The sequence below is a fragment of the Chelmon rostratus genome, chromosome 24 (assembly GCF_017976325.1).
Source record: "Chelmon rostratus isolate fCheRos1 chromosome 24, fCheRos1.pri, whole genome shotgun sequence".
NCBI classification, from domain to species: domain Eukaryota; kingdom Metazoa; phylum Chordata; class Actinopteri; order Chaetodontiformes; family Chaetodontidae; genus Chelmon; species Chelmon rostratus.
In genome coordinates, this window is record NC_055681.1 from 7937767 (window position 1) to 7948632 (window position 10866).

At 44.8% G+C, this 10866-nt stretch overlaps 2 protein-coding genes across 2 annotated transcripts; both read right to left on the reverse strand.

Moving 5' to 3' along the window:
* Window positions 1–251: 251 nt before the first annotated feature.
* On the reverse strand, window positions 252–2859 carry zgc:110699 (uncharacterized protein LOC325371 homolog). The gene is made up of 7 exons (XM_041966519.1): window positions 2808–2859; window positions 1973–2029; window positions 1774–1847; window positions 1478–1616; window positions 907–1000; window positions 598–669; window positions 252–360 (listed from the first exon to the last, which is right to left on the reverse strand). The coding sequence occupies exons 1-7, from the start codon at window positions 2857–2859 to the stop codon at window positions 252–254; spliced, it is 597 nt and encodes a 198-aa protein (XP_041822453.1).
* A 1294-nt stretch (window positions 2860–4153) lies between these two features.
* On the reverse strand, window positions 4154–10705 carry LOC121627337 (NADH-ubiquinone oxidoreductase 75 kDa subunit, mitochondrial-like). Its single transcript, XM_041966191.1, has 19 exons — window positions 10624–10705; window positions 9613–9689; window positions 9313–9404; window positions 8786–8893; window positions 8531–8607; window positions 8362–8443; window positions 8121–8251; window positions 7623–7808; window positions 7395–7529; window positions 7135–7249; window positions 6759–6904; window positions 6504–6632; window positions 6068–6197; window positions 5759–5919; window positions 5438–5592; window positions 5117–5292; window positions 4893–5027; window positions 4533–4605; window positions 4154–4450 (listed from the first exon to the last, which is right to left on the reverse strand). Exons 2-19 carry the CDS (start codon window positions 9683–9685, stop codon window positions 4359–4361), a joined length of 2196 nt encoding a protein of 731 aa, XP_041822125.1. The 5' UTR covers window positions 9686–9689; window positions 10624–10705; the 3' UTR covers window positions 4154–4358.
* Window positions 10706–10866: the final 161 nt, after the last annotated feature.

Below are 10866 nucleotides of genomic sequence, written 5' to 3' on the forward strand. Positions count from 1 at the left end.
TTCAGATCCAACCTCTTTTCCAGAGTGCCTCAAACTGAGCTGGAAATGTGCAATAATATCACCTAAAGTGGAAACTGCAGTTGCCCACACCCATGTGCTCCTGGTCACAGAGTTTGTATGCTTCGCTTTGAGAAGCAAAACATTAAGATTTGCTCAGTCTGGAAGTAAAAGTGCAGCGTTATGACAACAGACGACACAGTCTTTTTCAAATGTCCCTCAGTAATAACTGGTGATTTGCTTGTTTGCCGCGGTCACCACTGCATGGTCTTGGAGCGGGTCAGTTTCCTGGTCAGAGCGTGGCGCACAGTCAGCATGTAGGAGCGGCGGTCAGGTAAAGGGCGCTGCTGATCCAACACCAGCCTGGCAGACACAGAAGCAAAACATCACCAGTTAAACAGCTGCATGCCTTCTCAAGATATATGATGGTCAGCTGACACATGGATCTGTGGTGCTGAAAATGTGAAAAGCTCCTTTGTTTCCTTTCCATTGCATTGTGGGAGCACAGTGTCCACCGACAGGACAGGACTTAATTATGCTACATACAATTATGATGTTGCACACTGGGTGAAGTTATACGGTAACACAGCTGGTCCAAACCTGGTGAGCTGAAACACTGCGGCCTCGACAGCTGAAGCAGCTTCTGCCACCGACAACTCCAGGAAACCACACCTGCACACACACACACACACTGACTTTATGACTATATACGTTTTTATATGTCAACATTCAGTTTAGTGAAGATATTTGCAATAGGAACAGACACTCATCACACATTTCATTTTCAAAATGAACACAATAAACAGCAGGGAAATATTGTGATTCTTATTTTGATCGTGAGGAACGATTTTTAGTGGAAATATAAAATATACGAGAAATGAAAAAAGAACAATGCAATCACCCACAGACCTTAAATCCTTGGCCAGCCTCTGTCCTTCCTCTGTCGTCACCTCCCTGCCGATTTCCAGGTCCTCCTTATTGGCTATCAGCACTGTAGGAACAACTGACACACACACACACAGTAGCAGGATGATGCTATGGCAGGCAGTGTTAAGAGTGTGTGTTGTTAACACATTACTACCGAGTATGGAGTCTATGTCCGCTCCATCTGCGTTTGTGTGTGTGTGTGTGTGTGTGTGTGTGTGTGTGTGTGTGTGTGACAAGAGACAGATATACTGTGGAGTTAGAGCAGAGACTCGCTGGACTTAAAGAGCAAACATAGCGAACACTCTGTTCCTGTGGAGATACCACTACTGGGTCAGTAGTTCAGCAGCTGGTCGTCTGAGCACTGGTTCATGTCTCTGAGTCTGAATCTGCACATGAATACACTGTCGTTATGAGCGATGCTGATGATATTTTCGATGAAAGGAGATTGGGGAAGAGCTCAAATGATTCCACTCATCTGCAAATGATTCCAAAAGACGTCTCAGGCAGTGACATTAATGTGTAGGATTGAGTTGAGAGCGAGTTCCCTCCCTACCCAGGCTCTGCTTGGTTTGGTCGATGAGTTTCTTGAGTGGAGGGACCTCCAGGAAGCTGAGGCGCTGTGTGATGGAGTAGAGCAGCAGGAAGCCATCTGCCCAGCGGATGGAGGCCTCCAGAGAAGCCACAGAGCTCTGCTGGAGGAGATAACGTCACATGTTTTAAAGCTGTCGTGCAGGAAACACTGATTCATGCCAAATCGCTCCTCAAAACCTCATGAGGCTTAAAGGTGCAAAGGAACAGTTTGACAGTTTCTCATGATGTTGAAATAAATAAATAGATGCCAAAATTTACCTTACAAGCTATATCCAAAATCTCCAGATCAACAGCTTCCTGGTCCACCACCCGACTGCACCTGTATGTCACCTCTGAGGCAAAACACAGACACGTCTCACTTATTCGATGCTGCTGTTGAATGATGCAGGTGGGTGTTGCACAGTGTTTTCTACATGTCAACAGTGTTCATTGTAGGAAACATCTGCTGGAGTCTCACCCTTTTTATGGTCGTATTCGCCAATGAAGCGCTTGGTTATGAAACGGACACACAGTGCTGGAGACACAAAACAGACACCACAGAGTCAACTGCCAGGCGCACACGAGTGCAGCGTTTCTCTCTCCTGCTGTGCGTTCACACACACTACATTTGATTTTCATATACACCTGATCTGCTGCAGTATGTGCTATGTTTAACCGAATGCAGCTCACTGTATTCATGCGGGACACATTCAAGGGTTATTAAGGCTTGTTTAAGCTCTTATTTGAGCCTCAACAGCTGAAATCATCACTGTCAGGAATTAAAGCTTGTTGTCACATCTGTATCTGTATCCGAGGCAATGCTCTGGTTACTCTGGCAACATACAGACAAGTAATGCATGATATTCAATCATGTCCGTTCAATGAAACAGTCATAAACTTGGAGGTCTTATCCGGTTAGTTCATTCTTTCTGGAAGTAAAACACTGACATTACATTTTAAGCTCTGCAAAATGAGCACATGTAATGAAACCATGCACCATGAAAACACTTGACACATAGGGAGACAGGCAGTAGTTTGAGACTGGACACATTCACACTCCAGTGGTCAGGAAGAGGGGTCAACGTTAGACCTGTGTAAGGTTTCCATATTTAGCAAAACCTCTTAAACCGTGACCAAAATCTAACCTTAGTCTCTTTTATTTTTTTTTCTCACATGATGACCATGTGACAGAACCTATGCTGCTGTTACATAATCCAAAATGTCCACAGACACTTTCCCGTTTTTTGTCGACCTGTGCTTTTTCTGCCTGTTTCTCTGTGCCTTACTGTCTCTGTCAGTCGTCTGTCTTCTACCTGTTTTTCCAGTGTTCTGAGCTCCCAGAATGAGGAGTTTCACTGGAACCATTTTCCAATATTAGTCTGCTGCCCGTTCCTGCATGGAGACCCTACAGGGCAGAGCAGAGGAGGCACAGTCAAGTTTAAGTCACAATACAAGACAACGCAACATAAAAGTGCAGCACGAACTTGGAATGTCTAACTAACTGTATCTACAAAATACAAGCGCCTGTGGAGAAGTCCATAAGTGTAGCTGAAAACAAACAAAGCAGACTACGACATGAGGCCTTTGGCTCGCAATAATACCGACCTTAAAGTTGAAATAAATTCCAGATATGGAGTATGGAGAGAAGGGAAATAATGAAGTCACCGTGGTCAGTCTCAGACACTGAGCAGACAGGGAATGAAGAGATGGGACTATCTCCTTTCTTTTTCTGTGTGTCTCAGTGTGGGTGCTTCTTTGCTTCTGTTTGGTTATGAGCTCTCTCTCTCTCTCTCTCTCTCTCTCTCTCTCTCTCTCTCAGGGAACAGTACATGACAAGAGCCATTTGTCTGGAGGAACTGACTCCAACTCCAGATACCAGTATCCCATTCTGGACCTGTTGAAGACAGATCGACTGTTTTACAATCATTCCCCCGAAGCCTTGCCCCGAGTTAACTAAAATAATCGCGCTGATGCTTGATATTGCCACCAAATCACAACATTTCCACCACCTCCAACCCCCTCGCTGGAGTGGTTTTGAGACTGTGCATCTCTGAATCTTCATGCAGGGAAAGGGGTCTGGTATACAGACCACATGTGAGGAGGGCCCACAAAGACACAAGAATGAATAGCTGTGAATGTGTGGAGGGGCACAAGGAGAATGCATGTTCATTTTGAACAGACAAGAAGAAGAGTGGTATCAGTCATCTCAATCCCAGCAACAAACTCAAAAAATGTTGCAGTTTGTGCAAGATGGGGGATCTTTCTGACTCATTAATGACTCTTAGAAATGAACTGTAAAGCCTCGATCTCTAACAAGACTTTTACAATAGACACAGCAATCAGATCGTTCATGTCTTAACTCATTCACTTGACTCAGTGGCCTTGACCTGACCTGGATTCTGTGAGACTGTCTTCCGTCAGGCCGCCTGCATGTCAGCAAGCCTGTGCAGAAAGCCAGATTTGACCATATTTCACAGAGTATTTGGCAAATGCGGCCTGCAAAGTTCAGACATTAATGTCTGAGGTACAACAGTTTGTTTAAGATGGAGTTTTGTTACACAAGATACATTAATAAAACAGATAAAAGAATGATAAATGACATTAGGTGCTGAATTTCCACCAAAAATACAAGAAATGAAAACCACTCAAACTGGCAAAAGACATTCTTAAGGTTTTATTCATACTGAATGTTTCTCATCTGTATTCGACAAAGATCGTTCTCTGGGGTGAAAACGATTAAACTGTATACAACAAGCATCAAGGACAACTTTAAATTAAGGAGCGGCAGAGTGTTCCGTCAGGAAACGTGTGCTGTTTCAGCAGAGGAGAGAGTTTATTGTTGTACTCTGAGTGTTATCGGGCGTTCAGCACACTGACGGCTCATCGACGGCGGCTGCTCCTTCTGTCACCGCTTTGACGCATTTGGCCATCGTCTGGGAGGCCCTGCTGATCGAGTCTGAACACAGAACCAGAGGGATGATTATTTTACATTTTTATATTTTTGCTTCTGTATTACCTATTAAAGAATGCACACTCACCTGTCATGTAGAAGTCCTTTACTGTAAGCTGAGGTGGTACCAGAGGAGCTGCTATGAGGTCCTGGTTCACAGTCTGCAAAGACCAGAAGCATCATTTTCTTACTGACTTACCAAACTTACAAATTCCAGCAGCTCTCAGATCTCAAAAACATTCAAGGCCTTTGCAGCTACGGCAATTATCTAGGTAACGTGCCTTGCCAAATTTGCCTGAACCAACGCAAGCAACAGGCACTAGCCAATCAGAGGCAGAGCAGGATGGGTTACGCCTTCGAATGAGAATGAAATGGGCCGACATTATAGTCTTCATGTCTCCATATTCTGACTCTATGGATGTTTGAGTGTGTGTGTTTGTGTGCGTACCATGGCGAGCTCATTGGCCTGTTTGAAGTAGTTTGCCTCCTCTACGTCGTCATAACGGACCAGATTAGGAGAGACCTCGGCTAGTCTGGATCGGACCTCATCCAGAGAGTCGTAGGGCAGCGTCACGCCAGCCAGCTGCAAATGCACAAAGACGGAATATTTAGCTTTAGGTCGAGCTGACAGTGTGAACATCGGTATGTGCTATGGGACGACTCCCTGCTTACTTCAGACACAGCTCTGATGACCTGCCAGTCCTCTCTGGCCAGTCCAGGAGCAGTGACAGCCAGCCGGGTGTGCTGGCTCCTGCCCTCAGTGTTGACATAGGTGCCGTTCTTCTCTGTGTACGCAGCACTAGGCAGGATGATGTCCGCCATTGGTGCTCCTACATCACCATGGTGACCTGGATGGGTTGAAAATCATTTTAAATAAGCTTTCAGAAATTAGTAACATAGTTTTTTTTTTTTTTTACTTTCACGGATACCTCTGAATGTGTGTATGCTTCGTGGTATATGTCTCTCTCTATGTGTGTGTGTGTGTGTGTGTACCCTGGTAGATGATGAGGCTGTCTTTCGGCAGGTCGGCTCTGGTGATGCAGCCGGCATCAGCTCCCAACAGGAACAGGACTTTGGGTGGGTTGTTCCTGATGGCGTCCACACCAGCCTTGTAGCCCAGGTCCAATGCAGCCACCTGACTGGCCACTCTGCTCACACACACGCACAAAGCATGAGCAAGAAGCCTTACCTCACTAACAAAGACTGATCGAGTATTAAATCTCACTAAATTCATGTGTTAAAAGGGAAAAAAAGCCATTCAAATTCAAAACAATTAAAACCACAGTCATGACTTCAAATGACTTCCAGTTGTACCTGTGCAGGACATTGAGGACCTTCCACCCCTCTTCCACTCCACTGCTGGTTCTGGCATTCTGAGCGATGGTGGACACGGCGCTCAAAATGGCGGCTCCGTCTTCTCTCTGCAGAGCGCTGCTGCCCACGACCACTACTGGACGCTTTGCAGCTGAAAGGACCTGGAGACAGAGAGGGGAAAGAATTCAAGCAAAAGCTGCCAAAAATTCATCTGAGAGCTGCCAAAAGAGAAAAAGTCACATCAGTCCATTAATCATCACAAAAGTTCGCTCCAAACGTCCTCTGAGTCAGAGTGTGTGTGTTCATTACCTGGCAGAAGGGGTGTGTGCCGTTAGCCAACTCCTTCAGTACTGAGGCCTCCTCTCCCAGATGGTCGTATGTGTAGCTCAGATCAACATTGTGACCCACCATGGCAACGCGCAGCTCATTGTGGAGCCAGCTGACAGAGGACGAGGAGCAAGAGAGAAAGACAGAGGGAAGTTACAAACTTCAAGTGTCCGCAAGCTATATCCCATGATCCAACAGTGTTTTCTTGTCTGAGACAACACCGAAGGAATAATTACCCTCATTACAACAGCTTAGCTCCAAGACAAAATTAGCTAGCCTGGCTCTGCTCAGCAGTAGCAAAATCCACCTACTACCACTTCTATAGTTCGCCAGTTCACAAGTTATATCTTTTTTGTTTAATCTATACAAAAAGTCAAGTATAAAAGTGACAATTTCCTGTTTTATGGGGGTTGTGTACCTCTTGCGGATTCGGGCGTTGAAGAGCGGGGCTTCGTAGCGTGGGTTGGTTCCTATGAGCAGCAGCAGGTCACAGTCCTCAATGCCGGCGATGCGAGAGTTCAACAGGTAGTTGGAGCGCAGGTCAGTGCTGAAGAGAGAGAGAGAATAAAGAAGCAGTGTCAGCTGACAGCTCGACACAGACTGCACCACTAAGGAGACAGTGGAAACCTGCGCGTTATATTCTCACTGTGTATAGAAGGACACGCAGTCTTACCCGGCCCCAGCCATCGGGAAGAGCTCCTCAGTGCAGAGGTTTTCTGAGTTGAGTCTGTTGAGGAGGTCTTTGAGGGACACAAGAGCTTCAGCGTCAGCCATCCCTCCTGCAATGGCTGCTACCTCATTGCCCTGCACGCTCTGGAGCTACACACACAGCACACACAGGTTTATGCATAAAGTACAAACAAATATGCCAACACAACTAAAATGCCCCGGGGATCCCTTAGCTGTCACAAATGACCCCTAGTAATGGATAAAGACACATTTGGCTGCATGAATAACAAGACGTAAATATCACCTATCTGCTATCATACAAAAAGTACAGAAAGAGGAATAAACATAAATATCTAATGTAGAAGTAAACACACACTTACTGCTCCAGCAAGACGAGAGAGAGCGTCCTCCCAGGTGGTTGGGGTCAGCTGACCTGAATCATTCCTCACCATTGGTTGCGTCAACCTCTGCCTCTTCAGACCATCATATGCAAACCTGGGGACACACATTTTGGGGGGTTTTGTTTTCTTTAGTCAAGGTACTTCTTCGATTCAATCTGAAACACGGTGAAACTTCCAGCAGGCACCCTGTGGGACCTCCTGAACCCAGTTCTTCTGGCCTCGGTCTGATTGTATTTCACCTGGTCTTGTCGGAGATCCATTCTTCGTTGACGTCTTCGTTCAGCCTGGGCAGCACCCTCATCACCTCACCGCCTCTGGTGCTCACCACGATGTTACTGCCCACAGCATCCAACACATCAATCGACTCGGTTTTCCTGCAAAGACGGCATGATCAAATCAGATTTGAAAAATAAGCATGCTAAGTGAACATGCATGGTAGTTCATTAACTGAAAGTATCATGTCCTACCTGGTCTCCCATGGTCGTGCAGTGAAAGCGTAGGGTTTGGAGGTGAGGGCGCCAACAGGACAGACATCAATAACGTTGCCTGACATCTCCGACATGAACATCTTCTCTACGTACGTCCCGATCTGCAGGTTGTTTCCTCTTCCTGTCGTTCCAAGGTCTTCAACCCCAGCGATCTCACTGGCAAAACTGCAAAAAACACACACAGAAAAACACTAATGAGCTCTTGGAAGATATCATATCTTTCACCACTTGAAATGACAATAACAGATGATCATTTTATTCTTGATGGAGAAAAATATGGACGTCTCTGGGTGGTCTGGTGGAGCATGTACCTGGCGGAGCATGTACCATGTATCAAAGCTGAGTCCTTGATACATTGGCTCTTTCCTGCATGTCACCCCCTCTCTCCCCCCGCCTTTCCTGTCTCTCTCTCCATCTGTTACCATCGATCTAAATAAAGCAGAAATGGCCAAAGAAAAGGACATCCGTGACGCTTACCGGACGCAGCGTGTGCACTGGATACAGCGGGTCATGATGGTTTTGATGAGCGGCCCGATGTTTTTGTCCTCCACCGCTCTCTTCCCTTCTAAGAAACGACTGCGGTCTGAACCAAACTGCATGGACTGATCCTAAGAACGCAGCAGGCAGAGTGTTAACAAGGACATACTGTAAAAACTGCTTTCTGTTGAGTTTCACAACGTTCAATTCATTGTACTGGCTAGGCAGCAAATGTCTGCACCTGCAGGTCACACTCTCCTCCTTGATCACAGATGGGGCAGTCCAGTGGGTGGTTGGCCAACAGGAACTCCATCACTCCCTCTCTGATGAGACACACACATTAATAAAGCCTGTTTCCCATAGTCTACGAACTTCGGTGAGATTTTAAAAGTTGAATTTTTAAATCGTACCTGGCTTTGCGCGTCTTCTCTGAGTTAGTGAGGATGTTCCAACCCTTCATGACGGGCATGGCACAGGCTGCTACAGGCTGGGGGACACATGACAGCACACACACATCAACTGGACTGTAGTACTGCAACCATTTACAGCAATTTCTATGCAAAGAGATCTAGTTTATCTCAGTGTTCTTAGTTCAATTCAATCCACTTTCAGCTGAGTGGCTACTAAAATAACGTGCCTAAAGACAAACAGATGTGCTCCGTTACCTTTGGAGCCTTCTCAATCTCCACCAGACACATACGACAATTTCCTGCCACTGAGAGGCGCTCATGGTAACAGAACCTGGGGATCTGGACTCCAGCTTTCTCACATGCCTGAAGTGGAAACAGTCATCAGGCAAAACAACAAGAAAACAACTAATGAGTATCTGAAGGATACTGTTGTTTTCTGCAGTCCACATGTGACACATGATTAAGATTAACCCTTCAAAACATGACAGTAAACTTTTTGAGTGAAGATCAAAGTTAGTTCTGTTTTTCTAACAGAGACATGAATAATGCAATTTGCATTTGCAACAGTATCATGGGAGTAACTGTCAAAAAGGATGGAATGCTGGGTTTCAAGTGATTATCAAGTAAGTCAAGATGAGGTGGGAAAATCTAAAAAGATCAAATCAGACAGACAACAATCCAAAATGCAAAACAGGCCAAAGTAAGAAGTTAAGTATAAAATATGAGAGGACCATATGGACCATGTGCTTGAGTTTACAGTAAAATAATCTGCTGTTTCTCACCTGCAGCACGGTAGTTCCAGGCTCCACCTCAAAAGGTTTCCCATCCACAAACACTTCCACCATGTTGCTGGCAGCACGCACTGGAGTTCGCACTGAAAGTAGAGGGGACGCACAAAGAGGGGATAAAGATAGATACATCCTAAATTTTATATAAATTCAATGATATAACTGGTGTCAATGATTAAACTGCAAGCCTGGTCAATTAGAGTGAGGAGAATAAATTATTGTTGGTTACCTTGACCTTGACTACGCACACACACAAACACAGATACAGACACACACATACATAGGAGGTCTTACCAGCGCTGGAGGGAGCCAGGCTGCCCTTGGCGGCTCCGGCCAGAGCTCGGCCGACGGTTGGCAGTCGCAACATGATGCTGTGAGAGAGAGAAAGCAGCCAAGATGTGAGCTAACCTGATCCTGATATCATGATTGATCAATTATTTATATTCTTGCAGATTCATTCAACTAAAATTGATAAATTGAGTGAATACCAACAATTTGCAAGAATGTGCTACATTTGGAGAGAAGTCATGAACGTAGCTGCCAGATGTTTCAGTCCATCTGTCAGAAGCAACATTATTTTTTATCAGAAGTTAAACAATTCCAATAAATGAGACTTAAGATTTAGATTTAAACGACTTTAACATTAACTTTTAATGTGATGTTCTTCATGTCCTTTTGGGTTGAAGTCTTCAATTGTAAGAGAAAAATAAATAATCCTGGCCCTGCTTCCCCCCCCAAAAAACAGTGTGCACTTCACCTGGAGTTTATATTTAAGATAACAATACCAGGCAGTATCAGAAATTATTAACCTATAATCTGCATATTTCACAAAGGCGTGATTTAAAACAGGGCTGTTGCAGTGGATTGAATAATTTGTGCAGGTCGATCTAATGAACTTGTAACCCAGTGGCAGTATACATATCCAGAACCCCAATAGCTAGTGCTAGCTAGCTTAATAACTGTCACTGTCAACAACAACAACGATGCTAAATCTCATAGCAAGTGTTCCAAGAAGATCATACACATACACATACAAAGAAAGCGGGATATCCTGAATATACTGAGGTAAAATAGAATCACAAATAGACAGTAAACAAGTGGCATGGACCTTCCAAGGAGGACTCCTTGCTTGCAGGCTAATAGCGTTAGCTAAGAGCAAGTTACTCAAGGACACGGGCATTGCAGTGTTGTACAAGGGTTACTGCGGTGTTATAACCTCAAACACTTCATTTTGCTCTGGTCTTGCAATTTAAGAGCACATAGGTTTAAACGTTTATTCGTGCATAATATGTTGCTAGTTCTTACCTTTCGCTATTTGGCCTTCTTGACCAGAACAGCGGTGATCTTAGTTATACTACCAGTCAAACAGCTATGGCGTAGTTAGCGGAAATAGCATGACAATGTACTTCCGTTTGAAATTACGTCCCTATTTCATAATAAGTTACTTCTTCACTTTGTGTCAGTAACTATAATATTGGTACGTTCTGAAAACAACGACTTTTATTTACTTTTCTTAAAGTCTGGATATTTTTGAAATGTTTCACATGA